This window comes from Diplotaxodon limnothrissa, linkage group LG1 (assembly GCF_057381915.1).
Source record: "Diplotaxodon limnothrissa isolate DT_005_m linkage group LG1, D_limnothrissa_male_GT1.1, whole genome shotgun sequence".
Taxonomy (NCBI): Eukaryota; Metazoa; Chordata; class Actinopteri; order Cichliformes; family Cichlidae; genus Diplotaxodon; species Diplotaxodon limnothrissa.
Window position 1 is genome coordinate 995331 of NC_140596.1, and position 21837 is coordinate 1017167.

Genomic DNA, 21837 nt, shown 5'->3' on the forward strand with positions numbered 1-21837 from the left:
TGTAGTACCATATCACCCTATTAGAGCACTTTGCTCTCGCTCTGCAGGCCTACTTGTTGTTCCTAGAGTATTTAAAAGTAGAATGGGAGGCAGAGCCTTCAGTTTTCAGGCCCCTCTTCTGTGGAACCAGCTTCCAGTTTGGATTCAGGAGACAGACACTATCTCTACTTTCAAGATTCAAACTTTCCTTTTTAATAAAGCATATAGTTAGGGCTGGACCAGGTGACCCTGAATCCTCCCTTAGTTATGCTGCAATAGATGTAGGCTGCCGGGGATTCCCATGATGCACTGGGTGTTTCTTCTTCTTCACTCACTATGTGTTAACAGACCTCTCTGCATTGAATCATATCTGTTATTAACCTCTGTCTCTCTTCCACAGCATGTCTTTATCCTGTCTTCCTTCTCTCACTTCTCTCAGCCCCTCCCTGAGCCTGGTTCTGCTGGAGGTTTCTTCCTGTTAAAAGGGAGTTTTTCCTTCCCACTGTCACCAAAGTGCTGCTCACAGGGGGTCATATGATTATTGGGTTTTCTCTGTATCTATTATTGTAGGGTCGACCTTACAATATGAAGCCCTTGAAACACTGTTGTTGTGATTTGATGCTGTGTAAATAAAATGGAGCTGAATTGGTCTGCAGTCGAGACCTGTCAATCACAGGTCAGCCCCACCCTAAAGCCTCCCCTGCTTCCTGTTCATCTTCTCGTTTTTTCACTCTGACCTGAAACAGCAGCTCATCAGGAAAGTGTTCACCTGAGCAAGAGGCTCATTTTGTCATAGACATCTGTCCAGAAGAGTCGCCCCCTGCTGGGTATTATAAGGACTGGAGGTTTAAGAGTTCCTGCTCATGAAGGTTCGTCCATCTTTTACATACAGTCTGTGGTATTTATAGGTTGCATTTCAAGGCGTCTCCTTGCATGTAGGATTTACTACATGAGTGTGTGTGTGTGTGTGTGTGCGCGCACACGGTTGTGAAGTCATCTCGAGCTCTTTGTGTGGATATTCTGGGGGCAGGTAGCGTCAGTGCAGACTAAAATACTTTTTCACAGCGATCAGCTTGTAAACACGATGAGCTCTTCATCGTCTGATCCTGCGAACAGAATTATACATGCAGAAGCTTAAACCCCCCACCCCTCCCCAAGTGGAGCTCTTATTTACCCCCTCTAAGCTCTTCCCTCGCTCTTATCTCCCTCCGTCATTTCCTCTGCTTCATCTTCCTCCTCTTCTTCTCTTTCCTGCAGAGGGAAGCCTATTTGTCCACTTTAAGTGAAATCACTCAATTCTTTCAGGAAGAGAGCGAGGAAGAAAGTGTGTGTGTGTGAGAGAGAGAGAGAGAGTCCACCTTCCAAATAAGTTCCATTAATCATGGGCCAGAGTCTAATGTAACTAATATTTTACAATTAGAGGAGACACGATGGAGCTGGGGGCCATCTATCTCCCTTACACCACATGATCATCGATTCATAAGAGCTGAGGAGAGCGAGGGAGGGAGGCCACAGTACACACACACACACACAGATGCTGGGCAGGAAGCAGGAGGATGCACTGTCACATTAGCATTTAAGTCCTGCTTAAAATCATCCCCTTATTTTTCTTCATTGATCGTCTGCTGGTCACTTTTTGGAAACAGAACTGTGATTAAAATTCTCAGAGCCCTGAAATCTCAAAATTCTGCTGAGGAAATCATCAGAAGGGAAATCAGCTGAACCGCACTGACATTCTTTTGTTCTTAAGCAAAAATTCATTTATTTAAATAAAAGAATGCACGTTTGTGTAAGCAGAACTCTGAGGAACGAGGTTTTGCGCTACAGCTAAACCGCCGTGCTTTGGCGGGCTGTGTGGCTTCAACGTGCGCGAATGTGTTTATTACAGGAGAAATTTTGAACGTTCTGTTATTCAATTCAATTTTACTTATACAGCACCAAATCACAACAACAGTCACCTCACAGTGCTGCAGGTAGACCCTACAATAATACCCAACAATCACATGAGCAGTTCACATGTTTCCTTTAAGCCTCGGAGGCTGTTCAGCTTCTGCTCTCTGAGGTATTTACTAGGGGTGCAACGATACACAAAATTCACGGTTCGATTCGATACTTTGGTGTCAGGTTCGATATTTTTTCGATACAAAAAAAATGTTCATGCTTTTTTAATTTGTCATTTATTAAAATTATAAATATATATTTTAACTCAAAAGTACAGTTTTTAAATTTAATGTTGCTGAAACAACAAAGTAATAAAATAATAAATCTATCTGATAGAGGAATCCCTCATCTTTGGAAAAGAGAGTTTATTACAGAGAAATGTCTCTTTCAAAATAAAAGCTCTACTATAAGCTTCTTCTGGGCTATATTCTCAGCAGCATATTAAACATATCAGGTCCCCATAAGGAGAATCCTGTGCTAACGGCTGTCTAAATGACTCGGGTAAAGTTAGTAGCATGCTTGCTTTTTTTTGTCTGCTTCCACTTGTCTTTGCACTAGGATGCTGTCGGAGTAAATGTGCAGTCATATTCGTTGTGTTCCCACTAGTGCTGTCAGCGTTAATCTGAAATGACGTTAACGCCACAACACGGCAAATCTCCGTTAACGAGCTAACTGCGCTAACACACTAGTTCCCACCCATGTAATTGAGCATTGCGTGGCACATCCGACATACTGTTTTACTTTAGTCCATGACGCGCTTACCTTCAGGGTCATACGTCACATGAAAACCAAAATAGTTCCAAACGCCAGATCTGAATGAGGGTGGGGGAGGTTCAATTTGCCATGTTGCAACGAGCTTAGCTTCTGTCTCGCTAGCTTGTCCTGCGCTCAGTGAATCTGCGTTCGACTACTCCGCTTAGGCTGCACTGTCGAGCGCAGATCCACTGAGCGCTCAACACAGACAGCATCATCAGAAGGAAAGTTGATAAAATAAATTAAAAATTTTGTATTGTTCGATACATATGCGTACCGAACCGAAAGCACTGTATCGAACGGTTCAATGTTGATACGAATATCGTTGCACTGCTAGTATTTACCTTTGACAGGTGTTCTTATCTTTACCCCACAGAGGTCAGTCTTAAAATGTATGAACGCGGTGCATACTGATCTGTTTTCTGGTCTTACTGACCGCTCGCATCTGCAGAGTCTGGCGGTGGTCCTGTTTCTGCACAGCGGTGAAAACAGTTCAGTGTCACAGCACCAGCTCACATTAGGAAGAAGCTTTATTGTAAAGTAAAGACGCCACATCAGCATGTCACTCTGAAACCTTCAAACAGGAAACAGACTGAGACCCGGGTCACATGACCTCGGGCACTTGCTGAGTGGAGGCAGAGGTTCACAGCTGTAGGCCGGTGCTCGTCCATGCTTCAAAGTCAAAGCCAGAATCTTAACGTGAACTCTGGAGGTAACAGGAAGCCTCGCAGCGGCACGCTCAACAACCTGCACGTCTGCACCTCTGTTTGTCTTCATCAAGTTGGAGGAAGCACCTATTCAGCACACCAGCACCAGGTGATCATAGACTAATACACCTTCACCTACAAAGCATGAACAGCAGTGGCCACCGTGTTTTCCTCCGTTCAGTCATAAAACGCTTCAGATTTAACCTTGGCTCTCCAGCGTGTCCAGCCGCCAGACCTGGGCCGTCTCAGGTTAAACGTTCAGCTCAGGTGCATGCTCTACAGAGCTGCCCAGTGGGCCGGATTTGGACCTTCCAGTGTGCCACTTCGGCTTTGCAGGCCATATAATAACAATAATGGATTGCATTTATATAGCGCTTTTCTGTTTGACGACTCTTATTTACAGGAAGGAGAAGCAAACGTCGGACAGATGTTAGTGTTCACAAATTTCTGATGAATTAAAAAAGACAACAAAAAAACCTTTAACATGAATGCGTTCTTTGTCTTCTGTTTCTCATACTCAGAGATCCTGATGGAGAACTTGCACCAACAGAGCGAGAGCTCATTTTAAAGGTACCAGAAAGGACAGCACCACACCGAAGTGTGCCAGTCCACAGAGCATGTGCAGAAACGGCCGGCTTGTCCCAACAGCTGGTCTGTGGCGCCCTCTGGTGGTGAAAGTGCAGCGCGGCACCGTGAAGCCTCGGCATTAATGTGGTGGAAACAGAGGGAAATTACAGGCTGAGACGACGGTTCATCTGCAGGCCACCATCTGCCCGGTGACCAACCACACACTGCCACAACTGCACAGCGTCATCACACAACACACACACACGGCAGCGAAAATGCAAAAAATCTGAAGGAAGAGAGGCAGTTAAATGAGAGGGAAAGCTCGCTCTCTCACACACAGATGGCCTAATGTGTTCTTTAATCAGACACACTCACAGCTGGATATGAGAGCTATCAGGAAATTACTTGTTTTCACTGTGTGTGTGCGCACGTGTGTGTGTGTGTGGCTTTATTGGGAACAGGCGTGGGAGCTTTGATCTCTTTAAAAGTGCTGTGAGGCGTTGCTTCGGATCATCTCTGAGATGATGAATATTTGTTAGAACTGTGAGCGGAGCTGATCATCTTGGATCAATAATCTGATCGGTCACATGATGGAGCGCCTGGATCGTTCTCCTGGAGCTTCATGGAGCAGGTGAAGTGCGAGTGGATGCAGGACGAACTGCGTTTCTGTGGATTTTTACTCCATCAGCCGGTCAGTGCGCCCCAGGGCAGCTGTGGCTACAATGTAGCTGCCATCGCCAGTGTGTGAATGGGTGAATGACTGAATGTAGTGTGAAGCGCTTTGGGGTCCTTAGGGACTAGAAAAGCGCTATACAAATGCAGGCCATTTACCATTTACCATTCTCTGGTTAGAGGTTTAGCGAACTGGAGTTTTGACTGTCTGAACAGCCGCCCCTCCTCAGCTCCAGAGGTGACACACCTGGATTGGTCTGAGCGGAGTTTCACCTGCTCTGACAGGCCCAAGTCTGGGTCAACACAAACCTGAAGGGCAGGCGTGTCGGCTCTAGCAGCTCGAGGACCCGACGTTTCTTTCTTAAAGGACGCCTTCATGGGTAACTAACCAGCACCATGTTAGCGTCCTGATTTCCTGTAACACTTCCTGACTACTTCCTTTGTGAGAGGCCAGTCACGGTTTCCTCATAAATCTGTGTGCACGCTCTCAGTGAGGCTCTCGCGGCGTCTTTGGTTTTTGTGGTATGATGTTGATATTTGTAATGAAGCCACCTGCAGAGGTCAGCTGCGACCCGGTCCAAACTGTGACATGTGACCTCTGATGCTGTGTTAATGTTAATAAAATAACTTTATTAGAAAAAGATTTTGACCCTGAAGCTAGAAGCTGGCCTTGGTATTAAACGTAGGTAAAAAGGAGAGCATTCTGCTCTCACCTGTCTTGAGCAGACACCTGTCCACACGGCGCCTCCGAACTTTACCCAGCGTGCACTCTGTCACGTATCCTGCAGTGAATTATCAGAACCAGATCAAACATGCTGGTTGCTCTGCTTCAGACGTGAATCGTCACACCGATGCTCAGAGAACAGCTTCAGCGCTCCTGCAGGCGGTGAAGAACTGATCTGGGTTCAGTGTTTTCAGCCCTGAAAAATAACGAAGAAGCTTCCTGAAAGCTGAACGTTTCACTCAGGTGTGGAACATCAGCTGACGGAGGGGTGACACCACAGCGACAAACCCAAAGGAAAGAAGAAGAAAGTGAAACAGGAAGCAGGCGGGTGCTCTGTGACAATCCTTTTTTAGTTGGAATACATTTTATTTTTATTATAAGTACAGTTCAGTAGTTACAAAACGAAGCATCTGCCATGAGGATACAGCAAACAGAAAAGTGTGGAGCTCACAAGACAGGTTTGTACATCATACGTGGGGTGGAATGATCATCGGAGCTGGTTCAGAGATGAATCTTTACACGGCTGGAAAACAGAGAGCAAGGTCGGAGGTCGCTTCCGAAGCGCCTCGAGCATTTCCTCCTCGCGTCTCACTAGTTTGATTTCGAATCCTCTGTTTTCAAAGATTACTGCCATCTACGTAAATCAAAGAAACAAAAACGGGAGGATATACTGCAGAGAACGATCAGCCGGGCTCAAGCAGCAGCAGGCCTACGCTGAGGGTCGGGGAGGGGTCAGGGGTCAGCATACAAAAGAAGCCACAAACAGTAAACTAAAAAAGAAGTCTTATAGTTGGACTGTACATACCGCTTTAGACTTTTCTCTGGGTTCACAAAAAATGACGTAGAAACATTTCACAATGCCAAGGGACACACAAACACACACCTTCATTTAGTTAGCTAGTTTGTACTGTATAGGTTGGATTTATAATACTGTCACAGTGCAAAATACTCGGGAGATCGAAACGAATCAAAGAAAGAAGAAAGGACGAGTCCCTCTATGCATAATGATTCTGTATATACGGGGAGGGGGCGGGGCAAATATGTCTGCAGCACAGGAGACGATTGTCATCTTTTTCCTCTTTTTTTCTCATCGGTAAATGGACAAGGCATTATTCATGTACAGTACATATGAAAATCCAAAGAAAATCAACCCTACGGCCTACGGTCGAGCACAGCTACGGAGCTTTGAAGCAGTAACGGGGACGTGTTTCTAAGGCTATACACAATAAGCATTTTTCCAGTTTTCTTTTTTTCCTCGTAAAGTAAATACATCGAAGCGTCGTCTTCAGTAGTCGGTAACACTGTGCAACAAAGATGGTGGCAGTATTTTACACACGGCCGCAGCTCCACAGGACGCGGCGTTTGAAAACGCCGCCCGCTTCTCAAACTGTTGCCTCTTGCCGTCGCTCTCTCGAGGCGGCGGCGGCGGCGACAACAGTACGGTACAGAAAAACAGACGGAGGCAGAGGGAGGGGCTGAACCTGTACGCGCGCATCATCTTCGTGCCACCGTCGCCGGGAGGCGTGGCCTGCGGGCAGCCAGTCCTCTGCATGGCGGGAATGTGCAGATTTAAAGTTTACACCTTAAAAAAGGACACAGCGTCTCTAAGCTGAGGAATGTTTCAGGGACACTTACAGGAAGTGCTAACAGGTAGTTTCATCCAAAGAAAACAAAGAAGGAGAAGAAGAAGAGAAGACGGGGTCGGGGGGTGGGGAGGGCGCTCAGAGCGCCAGAGACAAACAGGAAGTCCACTGCTTTAGTGTCCGGGAGGCTGTGAGAGTCATTAGATCCACGTGGCGCCGCTCTGACGGTAGTTTGTGTTTTCTCATCTTAAATAAAGTCTCTGATATAGTGTGTCCTTCGTTAACCTTCATCCTCTTCATCACCGCCTCCATCCTCACCAGCGTCCGCTCGCTCTGGCGCGGCCATTACTCTTTGTTTACAGCGTGGGCGTCGCCTACATTATGGTTGTTAGGGTGGTTGTTAAGGTCGCTGTTAAGATGGTTGGGGTCGAGGGTCAGCGTGGGGTCATGGGTCATGGGCTGGTCCTCCTCTCCTACCCACAGATGCACTACGGCCAATGAGAGAACAAGAGGCAGGTTAGCACCACGGACCCGCACACACACACACACAATGTGGTTTCATATGTTTGTGGGGACATAATGCTTTCCCTGGCCCCCTATCCCAACCATCAGAAATGAATGCCTGACCCCAGCTGTAACCCCAACCCTAACCCCAGCTGTAACCCCAGCCGTAACCCCAGCTGTAACCCCAACCCTAACCCCAGCTGTAACCCCAGCTGTAACCCCAGCTGTAACCCCAACCCTAACCCCAGCTGTAACCCCAGCTGTAACCCCAGCTGTAACCCCAACCCTAACCCCAGCTGTAACCCCAGCCGTAACCCCAGCTGTAACCCCAACCCTAACCCCAGCTGTAACCCCAGCCGTAACCCCAACCCTAACCCCAGCTGTAACCCCAGCTGTAACCCTGACAATAAAACCACGTTTTGAGTCTCAAAAATGTCTTCAAACTTATGGGGACCCGGATTGTGTCCCCATAAGGGCTGCTGGTCCCCACAATTATTATAAACTTCCAATTTGTGGTCCCCACAAAGATATGAATACACACTCACACACACACACGCACATGGACAAACATCATGGTGTGTAACTAACAGTGACGTCCGCACGGCGGTCAGCTGGTCGCTGAGGCCACACAAAGATGGACGTGTGGACGTACACTTACAGAGTTATAAGAACAAAGAATATGATAATAATTTGTAGTGTTTATATTCTGTTGTTGTCCATTTTATATCAGTCTGGAAGCTGAAGCTGGATGAACTGAAGGAGCAGGGTGGGGCTGAAAGGTCCGTCTATGCACTGGATCAGGTGGATGTTACTTTGTGCAGGATTCATTTTCCCTCAATGATTTTAGTACATTGTTCACACCTTCAGAATAAATTTAGAACAATTATTAAAAATGTCCCTGAAAGCGCATCACCACACGGTCTCCATGGAAACATCTGTTCTTTATTAAAAACTCATCCAGATCTGCTTTGATGGAACATTTGTGTTACTGGGTCAAAGGTCATGGTTCAGTCTGACCTTTGACCCAGTAGGATCTGAGGATCTGTCCTGGATAAGAACCGTGCAAAGAGCTCCACACATTCATTTTGAGCCTCCATCTATAAAAACAACACGTGGTCTTGATCCTGTGAGCTCTGTGCACGTGAGCAGCTGTCAGGCAGGACGTCACATGATCACTGTCTCACGCACACACAGTATTCATCAGTCAGGATGCTCAGATTGGACAACTGAAAGTTTTCTGGTGTGCGTGTGTGAATGCAGGTCCTTGTACATGATGAATGTGAGCTGGACTGAGCAGCATGTGAGGCAGTTTCAGCTGTTTTATGGGAAACGTGCAGCAGGCAGGACAGTGACCCTGTTAGTGTCATTCTGTCCAATAAACAAACACGTGGGTATCAATTTAATCTTTTTTCTTTTCAGTACTGAAGTTCTGAAAGATTTTCGCTCCCCGGCTCTCGCGCACTGTTGATACATGAACGGCGCAGTTGCTCGGAAAGATTCGGCCTCATTAAGATGTAAAACAGACGCATCACCTTCTTTTCTGCCTTTCTGCTTCCTGTGAGGCTGAAGCATGAGCGAGGTCGGTGGGTCGACCAATCGGCTGTTTGTTTCCTCCTCGCGCTGCTTTTTTTTGTCATTTTGGGGGTTTGGGACGATGTCTTCGAGATTGGGCGCCAACACGTTTGAGTCCCGGCAGCGCAGGCCTTTCACGCCCAGCGCCCAGCTCAATAAGTGCGACGGGAAGTGTGACAGTGGCGAGAAGCGAAGTGAGTAATTGCAATAAAAAAAGTTTTATGTCTCTGTGATACAGTAAGAAATGCATAACTGTAATTAGGTCCCACAGCAGAGGCCACTAAATAATACAAGCCCCCCCCCTCCCGGTTTTGCACACTTTCATTCCCTCAGCAACTTCTTTGAAAATTATTTTGCAATAAAACACCGCTGAGCACATTTGCATGTCATGTTCTTTTAAAGTGGCGTTATGAATCTGACAAAACCAAATTAAAACACGGCTTTATTTGAGCTGTGCTTTCACAAGTATGGAAATGGATATGAAAATGAAAGGAAGTGCCAGCGTAACAGAGGGAAAATAAAGAGCTAATAACATGATAAAACATCTCTTAGATTCAGCAGCCAGTAATAACTCTCAGACTGTCTGCGCGGCGGGAGGAGAGCCCAGCAAACTCACTTCACGTGCTTCCCCGCTCCGCGTTACAACTGCAACCAAACAGAACCGTCACACGTACACGTCTGCTCTGCGCCGCGGCCAACGGCGCCCCGCTTCGCTTCTGCAGCTCACCCATCTACACGTCCAACCACGGCAAAGAACGACACGTATGGGACACCTACTGTGGAACCTGGTGCTGCTGCCCTGCGTGGCAAAGAGACTTAACCGTGTTCAACTACTGTTCATGACTTGTTGGCCTGTAATCTCTCAGACGTGCCTCTCGTGAATCATATTAAGTCATTGTGAGCCAGAAAGAAGATTATACATCATGTATAAACGCTCACGGACGTGACACGTGTCTGTTTCTACAGAGACGGCAGCACAAACTCCAACAAGTACACATCACAGAGTGTAAGGATGCTGAAAGAGGCCAAAACCACTGGACTGATCTTCATGCAGGTTCTCATTTCTTTCTTTTATATAAATCCTGCTGAGTACAGTCTGTTTACCAACATCAGCAAACACACTGTGTAGTACTGCTGTGAAACACTGCCCCCTGGTGGTGACAGCTTTAGTTACACGCTGCTGAAGATGAGTTTACTCACACATCACATATGCAGGAATCAGCATCTGCTCTAACACAGACTTCGCTTTCTTTTCAGCTCAGCTTCAGTTTCAGATGATTTCTGGTCGACTGTGTGGGTTTGTGTTCACTCTCGGTCACGTGGACCTCGCGTCATTAAACACACGAAGCGACATCTCCTCAGAACGAACAAAGACTGACACCAAAGGTATTTTCTGCACATTTTATTTGATTTTTCACTGTTTTTAAAACCTCACAAATAATTTCAGCTGCTTGTTTTTTTCTACACTCTTTGAACCGTACTTTTATGTGCCTGCAAAAACATAACACTCATTCTTGTGTGTGCGCTCACGCTGTGAAAGGTTCATTCTGTAAAAAAAAACACAACACTGGTGGGGGGGAGGGGGGTTTCATGTGTCTACCCAGTTGTGGGCCAAATGGTCTCATTTTTGCTGTGCAGGACAGCAGCGTGATACTGAGCAAACCAATGTCTAAAAATAAAAGTACGGGACTCATTTAATGTTGAAGACAAAGTAACAGAGGTCCTGTTAACACCTGCAGCAGACAAATGTGAGCTTACACTGCTGCTTCTGACTGGCTGCTTAGTGATCACATGATTAGAGGGGCTGTGAGTCGAGCCTTCACCTCCCAGTGGCCCCTCCTGAGCCAGGGAAAGACCCGGATCATGGCTCCTCACTGGTGTCATACCCACCTGCAGCCACACGATGGCGATCTAAGACCAGGAAATGAGATGCTGAAGTGCTCAGATGAGCGAGCAGAGCTCCAGTCGCAGCATGGACATTAAACACACGAGACATTAAATGCGATCCCAACGAGAGGATCCGAGCTCCGACTGTGGGTGCCAGGTCTGCTGTGAGAACAGCCCACACCTCTAAAACGAACCCAAAATAAAGTTTCCTTGTTTTCAAGCTTCAAAAAGTGTTTAGTCTGTCCCCAAGGGCACTTCCTGCCTTTGACTTCCCTGTAAAGAAACTTCCTGTAACGAGCTCCAGATTAGGCCCCATATTTGATTTTCACTGTTCATTAACTAAGCCACCTGGAATGTTATTATTTAAGCACGCTGCTCCTTCTCCCCAAACAACTGCCGCTGCGAGGGGGGAGCGCTTTCCCGGCCAACTTTATAGATTTAGCATAACTTCCCTTCACACTTTTTAATTTCCCATTCGGGTAGATGGCAGATGCACCTCACAGACACAGAAACCTGCCCGGCATTCATCTCTCACATGAATGCGAGTCTTATCTGTTTGTTTCCTTCAGACAGTCTGCCGTCTGTGGGCCAGCGCACCTCGCACACAGCCCTGCGCCCGCCCCACAAACATCACACACAATCTATACGTCGGCCCGAGCCACCACAGCGCCCTCTTGTGGCACGCCATGAGGCGGCACCGGCGGGAGATGATCTGGGAAAGCTCAACATATGGTGTGAGGACACACAGCTCCAGGATCCATCTACTGTTAATACATGTGTCATGCTTAACAGAATGGATAAATGGGGGGGGGGGGCAACGGCACGGTGCTGCACTGAGCATGTGTCGGGGAGTACACGCCGGCGTGGGTGTGTGTGCGTGCGGACGAGTGTGTGTCGTCTCAGAGGCATCACCTGACGTTAACATCAGCCTGCAAAAATACCACACGCATACTTATGCACACACACGCACACTCACAGAGACACACGCATGTCAGGTATTCATATCTGAAATCTGACTTAATGCTTCCCGAGCCCCTGACCCGCCTGTAAGCCTGTCACTGAAAACACATTTTCAAAAATGTCTTCAAACTTGTGGGGACCAGACACGCACATGCACACGCATGCAGACACAAACACGCACTCTCACAAAGAAACACTCACACACACGCGGCTGCTTGTCTGTTTGAGCTCAGAGCATTTACATTTCTCTTTGCTTTAGTGGGAAAAAGTGAAAAAGGAATAAAGGTCACGCAGCTGCGTCACACTGAAGATGAAACATTTTCATGTCAGCCTCACAGTTAATGCAATAATTCGTCCGAGCTCTCGTACTCATGTTCACGTCCACGCCGTGGAGGAGGCGGGATCCCATGTAGGACAGGTGTTATTCAACACCCACAGCGCTCAGCCAATCAGAAGAAAGCTGGCTTTCAGGAGGAGGAGCTAAAACGGCTGATTCCAGAGAGAACATGAGCTCCAGGCCTTGCAGAAGCGGCTCTGGATCGTGTTTTTTTGACCCTGAGCGGGCCTGACAGCGACCAGCCCGCCTGTGAGTGTCACAGAAAGAAGGCTTATTCTGAACTGTGCAAAGTTGCCCTGCGAGAGCTGAGCAGGAAGAAATGGGCTTGGCACACTGGGGCGTGTTCGGACAGGTGACCTGCGCGTGTGCATGCGATGTTGGCGGTGGCTCTTTGTTCCCTGTCGCAGGCTTCCGGCCTCAAAGCGGCAAAGAGTGTTATCGTTGGCAGCGGCGCGCCTCATTGTACAGCCCGGCATTTCTAAATATGTAAATATGAGCAGCAGCAGGCTTGTATACACCGAGGAGGAGCGGCGCAGGAAGTGAGCGCAGCCCGCGCCCCCCTCTGCCTCCAAAATTGTATTTTTAGATGGTTTTAATGAATACAGGATGTTTATAGTTACCATTCCCTGTGATTCGCACAAAAGACTAGAAAAATCCACACCGCCACCCCTCCTCTTCACCCTTCCCACCTTCCTCCCCCTCCTTCCCCCGATCCCTCAAAGCACTACTAAAGAAGCAGAAGAAGAAGAAGGAGGCGGGTGAGGAGAAGTGGCGGCAGCTTGTTGTGCTGCGCTCTGATCCTTATTAGACAAACAGAGCGTGGCGTTGAGGTGCAACAAAGAGTGACGCCGGCTCGTGCGCGGGCGCAGCGAGAAGGTTCCTCATCGAGCGACTTCAAGGCAATTTCTGTTGTTCCTGCGATTTAAAGCCAGAGCTTGGGGGGGGGGGGGTGATTAGGTGATGACTCCATGGCAGCTTGTTTTCTTTTTATAAACTCACTCAAACTCTGAGCTGACAGGATGGAGGGATCCAGAGGAGGAGGAGTGAAGATGGAGGAAGGCATGATTGCAGTTGTGTGTGTGTGTTGGGGGGGGGGCACAATGAAGTGAGCGTTAGTGGCCTCTTTCTATCTTTCGCTGTCTGTCTCCAAAACTGTTTCTGAGGCTAAAAGATTGCCGGCGTGATAATACCTCCGCTGAGCAATTTAAGCCCAAACACTCTGATGCTACAATCTGTCTTCTCTGCCTGATAGCGCTTTTCTCTCCTCTTCTCTCCAAATTACTTTCTTTCATATCTAATTATATTTGCTAATGATCTTATAAGAGAATAATGGAATGTGCTTGATCTATTACCTTTTTTTTCCAATACATAAATACAATGCGGGGGAAATGACTGCTGCAGACAGGAGGAAATGTTTTTTTGAATGTTTTTGATGAGAGGGAAAATGAAGCTGGGAGCTGCAGGGTCATTAATGGGCGATGAGCGCAGAGGTCATCTCTCACATTCTCTTTGACATTTCTCTCATCTGACGTGCACGAACCGTCGCAGCCTCGTGCACGCTCTCCATCCGCTCATCTACCGCCAGCCTCGCTCGATCGCGCTTTTAATGGAAACTTAGTTTGGCAGCATGTCGGCGTCACAACTTCGTGGGCTGAGTTTAACCGTGTCGGCGTGGTCGCTGTGTTCACTCCGCAGCACCATCCGTGCTCCCGGCCGATGCCCTGCAGACACATAGCTGCCAATCACCAACCTCCAGGTAATGACTGTTAACGGTGCGAAAGGCTGCAGCGGCACAAATGCACGCGTTAAACATGTTGCAGCGTCGGCTCTGACGGTCGTTCGACTTTTGTTCGGTTTAGTTTTCAAAAGTCAAACTTAAGGTTTTATTGGTTGCCGTGGTTACCACTTTCTTTCAGTGTGCAGGTCAGATGTGAGACATAAACAGAATCAACATAGATGCATCGGTGTCGTCTCTTTGGCAGCGAGGACTTCCTGCAGGACGCACAGGAGCTCACGCTGCTTCCTGATTGGGTGGTGTGGTTTGAATCACATCACAGAGCTGCACACAAACTTCTTCAATCACATAAAACCAAAGCAAAGTAGATACAATAAGTATAAAAACTTGTTGCCACCAGTCGTGCACCTGCTGGTGGACAGACGTGAGCGTCCGATCGTTTAGTGCCGTATCAGTGCCGAAGCTCCGAGAGTCACAGGTTACACAGACGGACGTGCTGCCTCAGCCTGAAGACGAGATTTGTGCAAAAACTAAATGAACCTTCTTCTGGTTCTGGCTTCTTCTCCCTGCCTATCTGCGGCTCGGGCTGCGTGGCGACACCTGCTGTTCGGGGCAGTACTGCGGCCTCTGGCTCTCTGGGAAAAATAAATGTGCCCCGCTTTAAACGTCTTTATCTGAGCAGCTGTCGTCTCTCCGTTACCAAACCTCTACCCTGTCCCGTCCACCCCTCGCCCCCTCCTCCATCCTCCCCTGTTATTTTTCCTCCCTGCAGGACAAGCCGAGCCCTGACAGGCACTCTAAACCCCCGGCATTAATGGAAGGAAATGGCATTCGATCCCTGTTTGATCTCCTAATCATTTCTGCTGAAATGATAATTAGTGCCCTTCCAATCCTCCCATAGAGGAGGAGAGAGGGCCGGTGGAGGCGGCGGGTGGGGAAATACATAAATAGAAAAAAACTCTTGCTTTTTAGCCCTCGAATAACATCTCTGTCACCACGCGGAGCATGTTAGCATCCAACAAGTGCTGTCCTCCATCACACATCCCTGCTGCCACACACACCGAGACAGGCCTGGAGACTGCAGTCTGTGATTCCTTTCAGCTGACATAATCCTGATTGATTCGTTCAGCAGATAAAAACCCGGTCCACTTCTGCCCTTTTACGGGGGGGGGGGGCTGCAACATAATACGGCCTTTTATTCAGCGACAGTGTCACATAATGGTGCAGGAATGTGCAGAAAGGCTGCGGAGCACCGAGAAAACCTCGAGCTGAGTGTATAAACTGGAAGGAGATCCTTTCACTTGTTTCAGCAACACGGACGGCCGAGCTCATCGCCAAACACCGACACCGAGCTTACCCACGCCGAGGCTGGAGGCCGAGCTGCTGCACGATGCTGCTTTGACTTTGATTAAAGCCCAGCGTTGGGGTTTCCTCTGCCTTCTGATCCACCCACTAACAAACAAACTGCAGGCATATCACAGGACTTTTACTTATGCTAGAAGAAGATGACGACGACAAACGCAAGCTAAGATAAAATGCGATTTACAGTATCGGAAGTTTTCTTGCAGCCAAGACGAGAAACACGAGTAATAAAGTAGAAAAGAACTCAATGAAGAAATTAAACAAAGTGGTGTCATTCAAGAGAATAAGACAATATCCTTCCATAACATCAGGGTTTAAGCCCCGCCCACACTCACACTGAAGTCTCAGCCCTACTTTCCTAACTAAACATAGAAGAAGAAGAAGTGGAGGTCTGAGGGTCGAGCTCTGAGTGATTCTGGTGCTTTAACCTGTTCCTCTCACATCACCTTCAGTAAAATCTGCCTGAGATAGCGGGGTCTGCCATCATCATCATCGTCACCCTCGTCATTGTCACCATTAACACCATTATCACAGCTGACAGCTGTGAGTACACTAGAGGATACCTGTAGTCTCTTCACAAATGGAGACAAAGCAGTAAACGAATCAACCAATTAGCCAATCAGAAGCAGCGGCAGACCAGCAACTCTCAGATACAGATATCTGGTAAACTTCCTGTTTCTGCGAAGCATCCACGCCGACACACTGTGCACTTTAATCAGTCTGTTCGTGACGCCGCCTACAGAACAGCCACAGATAGACAGGTGTACGTGGATATATGGCCATATGGAGGACCCAGCCTGATTTTCGGCCCCTGCGTGAAGCGATACTCTGTGCAGCGTCAATGATGCTTCGTGACCTTCAGAGTTAGAATATGACTGAGCGTTTCCACGTCTCTGAGCCGTCTCATCGTGCCGCAAACATCTCGCCTCTCCTCGTTTAGCAGAGCCCCAAACAGCAGACAGCCTCCCCGAGAGTCCACTGTATTAATTGTAGGCGCTAATCTGCAAGCCGTGGCCCTCCCAGAAGTGGACAGTGTTTTCGGCAGCAGCTCAGTGGCGGTGACATATCTGGTTACTAATTCGGTGTGGCATGAAGCCAGATGGGAGATGGGAAGGGAGCAGGAGTCTGCTGATGTGCCAGCGAACCCCAAAGCAAAGAAGGAGAGAGATGACACACTATGGAGGATGTATGTGGATCACCGGCACAAAGCGAAGCAGCAAATGGGACAATAGTATATAGGCCAGTAAGCATATATAGGGCAGCAGTGCTCTGCTGTGGTGTGTAAAAACTGAGATCAGAAAATCAGATCTGCCATTAAACACTGGAGGGAAAGAAAACGGAAGGTCCACAGGTACGCGTCACAGAGTAACGATCCCAGAATACTCAGATTACTCTGAAAGTTCTTTGTAATTCATCTGCTTAAATAGAAGTCAGATGGACGGTTGGACGCAATAGGAGCTTTAGCCTGCCTAATGAGTTAGAGGGGGGCTTTGGGTGAGCCCTCTTTCCGTCCTGTCCTGTTCTTGTTTCTGTTTCTTGCTGTATAAATAAAGTCGTGGCGTTCCCAGCACTCCCATGGCATGCTGGGACCTCTATGGAGCGTCAAGAGGACAGAGAAACCGCAGGTTTTAGTGCCTCCCTGCTCTGAATGTGGGCTTTGTTGGTCTTTAAATCACTGCTTTCCTGAGAAAATCAGAATCCTCAGATGTTTGTCTGCATGGAATCACAATTTTTTATTTATTTATTAGGAAATAACCAGATTAATAGGAGTTAGATTAAACTAGGATTACAACCATATCCTGGATTACTGAGCTCCCACCTGCTCTTCATTGCACATTTCTTGAGGCCTGTTTTTCCCACAGCTGCAGGTTAATGCAGCGTTCCCGTTTTGTGCTCACAGCTGTACAGAATAAAGGAATATGTGTCGTTCATGCTGCTCCTTCTCCCTTTTTTATTTTTAATATTCAAACATCCAATAATAATCAGACAGACATGTTCATACACGTCTCTACACCTCCATGACCTCCTGATCCGGCTTCTCTTCCAGATTTCTTTGCTCCCGTCTTTGTTTCCATGAAGACAAAGCCGCTTTGCAGCAGTTTAGCATTGCTAATAACCCGTGTTTCTGTCTGCACACACACACTCAGCTTTTTGATGTAAAGAGATAAAAAAGTGAGAAATTAAAAAGTGGAGCACCTGGCTGATGTTTCGTGGCTCGCCGAGGTCTCTGATGATTCAACAGTTGCTGCTACAAACATCTGCTCGCTGCTCTTAGCAGATCTCAATTAAGGCTCACGCAGCCCGGCACGCCATGCCTTATTTATGAGACGAACAAGGGGAGGAGGCCAGAGGTCTGAGAAATCCCCTCACACAGGGAGGAGCGCAGAGGGGAGGGGGGTGACGGAGGTGCCAGCACTGGCTGCACTTTAAGAAAATAAAAAAGAGGAGCGGTGGCAACAAACGGCCCCGAGCCCTTCCTCATCTCCTCTCAGAGAGCGAGACGATGAAGACGAAGGAGTGTTGATATGATTATGTAAATGTAAACAGGATTTCCTGCCGACTCGGAGCCGCTCCTCTCTCTCTCTGACCCGTTCTCCTTGCAAATCTTCCATTTAAGACGAATTCCCCTGGGGAGGCCGCTCTGCCGTTACTTAACGGGATAATTATGATATACGAAACCTTTCCAAGTTCACCCCCACTCCCACACCCCTCCTCTCCCTCCCCAACCGCTGCCTCCATTCCTCTCCGTCTGTCTCAGGTCTGTCCTGTGTCCGGGACCGCGAGGCCCCGCCCCAGATTGACAAAGCGACTTCAGACGCTGCTGTTTGTTTTGGTTCAAAGCTGAAAAAAGTTATAGTTTTATGATGAAAAACAGTGCTGTGAGAGCAAAACTGTAAACAACAGAACCTCTGTTCTGATTTAACGTGCACACACTCGTGCACACTTTGGCAGATCCATCCAGTGACCTCTGACCTCTGCAAGGACACGTTCCACACCAGCTGATTTCATTCAGTTCCTAAAATGTTTCTCGGACATCAAAAATAATCCGAATCTTTCCCAAACGTTCCTGCAGGACGACGCTAAAAATGCCTCTGACGTCATTTACGACCCGCCTGAAACTCCCCGAGTCCTGACAAACGCGACCTGCGGCCAAACACGCCGGCGTGCTACAACCACGCAGGAAGCCCACAATTGCAAAAAATAAAAGACGTGACATCGCGAAATGCTCACGGTGGCTGTGTCAACCACTAACAGTGCAGGAAGTGAGGACAAAGAGCCGTCAGTGTGACCGCTGAGCTCCGTTTGGCTCTCTCTGACCGTTTTAATCGAATCAGCTCGACGTCTGTCATCCGTCTGCAGGAATCAGACGTGAGGAACATCTTCATACGTGACGCCACAGAGCTGTGAAAGCGCTCAGCAGCAGATCCTCCGACCGACTTGGACCCAAACACCATGACCTCACAGTGGAAGAAGTGAGCAGCGATCACATTATATCCCTTTGTGTGTGTGTGGGTAAAGCAGCGTATTTACTCTTTGGTCTCTAGCAGGAACAAAGGGAGGCTTTTTGATACGCAGCGTGGTGAGCGCAGAGGAGTGAGCAGAAATCATGCTGCTCCAAACATTTCATAATGCAGACATACAACTTAATTGCGATTGTGCGTGGTTGTTTGGTTCCTTATTTACTCCAACAACTTTGTTACAGAGCCACACGTCAAACTATTTACACGCTGGTGTAAGCACTTACGGCTACGACTCTTTCTGCTTGACAACGGCCATAAACACAGGAGTGAGAGATCAAAACTGTTCATCAGAGAGCGTGACAGATGACAGATATGGCAAGAGATTTTCCATGATCTTCTGCACACATGGGGGGAGGGGGGACTTCAAGGGACGGAGGAGGGGAAGGAAAAAAGGAGCTCGGAGAAAAGTCGGTTTCCACACGAGGAGGTGCAGCGGCTCGAGAAATGAGAAAGCCAGAAAGTTCCCACCAACGGTGACGATGGGATCAGCGTGTGCTGCAGACGGGCTCGGCTTCCTTCACGGGGGAAGCCGTTAACTAGTCACATGGTAAAATGATTTTTAAGTTTGAGTTTAGTCTTCTTTCATTTAACCACCCTCTTTTTGGCTTACTCGAGGACATTACAGTACTGCAGTACTCCCTGGAATGTGAGCTCGTAGTGAAAAAACGATTTCCCAAAAGCTGGGTTCAAGACGTGACCAGAAACACGACGTCAGCTGCCGACTGACAAAGTAAAACACATTCATATGTCTCCAAAGACTGGGGTCAAAGTTCACGCTTAGTTGATCTCTCTGCTCATAAGAAACATTAAGATCTGCAATAACGATGATTTTGTAATGAACTACACGTGAGCTATCGGCGCTGATCAGGCGCATTTTGAGATAAAGTTTTATAAGTGATCGCCAGCCCGTCGTCATGGAAACTCATTAATTGTTTAAATGTTTTTCACTTGCTGTTTCGATGTAAGCGCCTATAAATAAAATACATTATCATAATTATTATTAACGGTGGTTAATAATGATGTTTACTCGAAGGCGCCAGTTTCTACGGTAACGTCAGTCATATGGCACGCGTGTGCCGGGCAGACTGCAATCTCTGAAACGAGGTTCATGATCATGTGACTCAGGTCGCCGCCACCTGCCCACTGATACGCTCAGAATAACACCCACAGTATGCCCGTTTAACTTTGAAATAACGTCCAGATAACTGTTTACAAACCAACATTATCGATCAGTGAACATTATTATTGATTATTATGATTCTTTTTCAACAGTAAATAATAATTATTAGGTATTTTATTATAACTTTAGTAATGAAACAGCAGGTTGGATTTATTTTCTTCATCAAAGAAAAAACAAGTGACTGTGATTTTTAGTGCTGATTATTTTGGGGGTTCCTGTGACGGAGCACATCCTGGTTAAAATGATTTCTTTGTCTGACTCAGTAAAGAATAATTAATAAATAGCGTGGCGCCCCGGCCCTCCCCTTCCTGCTGCTGTTGAAATCCATAACATTTCTTTTGTTCCCTCCTTTCTGTAAGCCCGCTCTCTTATTTTCCCAAGGCCGAGAAACTTCAGACATGAGAACCCTGATATAAAACCAGGGAAATTTACCTGGGATTAGCAGCCATTGACAAATAACCTTGGTGATAGATGCACAGTAGATTTGGTTCAAAGCTCTCCCGGCAGCCTCAAAAGAGATTAGTTCACTTCTTATCAGGTCAGAGGCGTCGCCTGGGAAATGTGTTTAAAGTCACATTGATTTATTGAAAGATTCCCCAATAAGAAGATATCTGTAGACTTAAGGAGTGCGTGTGTGTGAGTGTGTGTGTGTGAGAACAAGTGCCTCAAATAAATTACACTGCCTGTTGGAGCTTTGAGAAAAAGAAAAGCTGCATACAAAGACATTTCAAACTCAAAAGCACTTGTAGATAACTCGCTGGATTCGGCCTCTGGAGAAAGACGCCGCTGTTCTCGCTCTACCTGCCTCTCTCTCCATTTACCCCACGCTGGCAGCGCTGCTGAAAACAGCGATTGTACCGCGGAGAGACGCCGCTGACAGGGAGGTATAATAAGGCCTCTTTGTTCCCCAGAGAGCGAGGTAGAGACACATATGGACAGAGGGGGGTTTACACCATTACCTTCTTAAGCGTCATTATCAGGCCGAGGAGAAGAGGACTGTGGGAAAGCGGGCGGGGAAGCCGGTGAGTGAAATGGAAGATCTGACGAGTCGCTCACCGGGTCCACCTGCAGGACGAGGGCTTCGATTCTCCGCTGGCTCGCGCTCACCGGAAGCTGTCCCTAAACCTCATCCCGCCGCTGCTCTTCTGCTGTTAATGTTTCTACTCTGTCGCTTCAGCCGAGACAAAAGCCCACTTCAGGACGCCACGAGGGTCGGGCCCGTCTGTGGGCACCGCTTTGGTGAATAGTCCAGTACTTAAGCAGCTCTGCTCCTCCTGAGCGCTTCATACAACCGCCTGATCTGCAGCCACCGCGTCTTCCTGCTTTAATAAAGGTTATAGAACACACCATACAGCCTCAGCCAGGAGCTGATCTCCTGACCACTTCCCAGGGCCTCCTCCAGGAGGCTTCTTGTCACATCCGGAGCCCCCTACTCTGCCTCCTCTCGATGTGGAGGAGCTCCTGCGTGACCTCCCGAGCTCCTCGGCCCACCTCTGAGGCTGAGCACAGCTCACGTCTTCTGCTCGGTTCTTCCAACACCTGCAAAGTCCACGTCAGGAGCTGGCGTGGAGGTGGCACAAGTTGCTGTGGTTAGACCTTCGTCTGCCACCTTTTCCTCACTTGAAGTGGTTTAGGTAAAAGTCTGGTGTTGATGCTTCATTAACATTTAAAAGTGTGCTAACCAATTAAACGATGAGCAGCTCTTTTCAAAAATAAACCCCCCAAACTGGACAGATGGAGGGAAAGATGGAAAACAAAAGATTCACACAGAAGAGTAAAATATGCACAGCTGATTGGCTCTGATGTCATCAGTCAGCCAGGTGTAACCCGTCACTCAGCGCCTCACAGCACCC

The 21837-nt window shown here is 47.8% G+C and overlaps 1 protein-coding gene across 1 annotated transcript in view; it reads right to left on the bottom strand.

Moving 5' to 3' along the window:
- Nucleotides 1-7271: 7271 nt before the first annotated feature.
- Nucleotides 7272-21837, bottom strand: part of znf536 (zinc finger protein 536) — an 86125-nt gene continuing 71559 nt past the window's right edge. The window contains exon 5 of the mRNA XM_085351191.1: nt 7272-7414. Within this exon, the coding sequence (XP_085207317.1) occupies nt 7272-7414 (143 nt within the window). The remainder of the gene's footprint in view (nt 7415-21837) is intronic.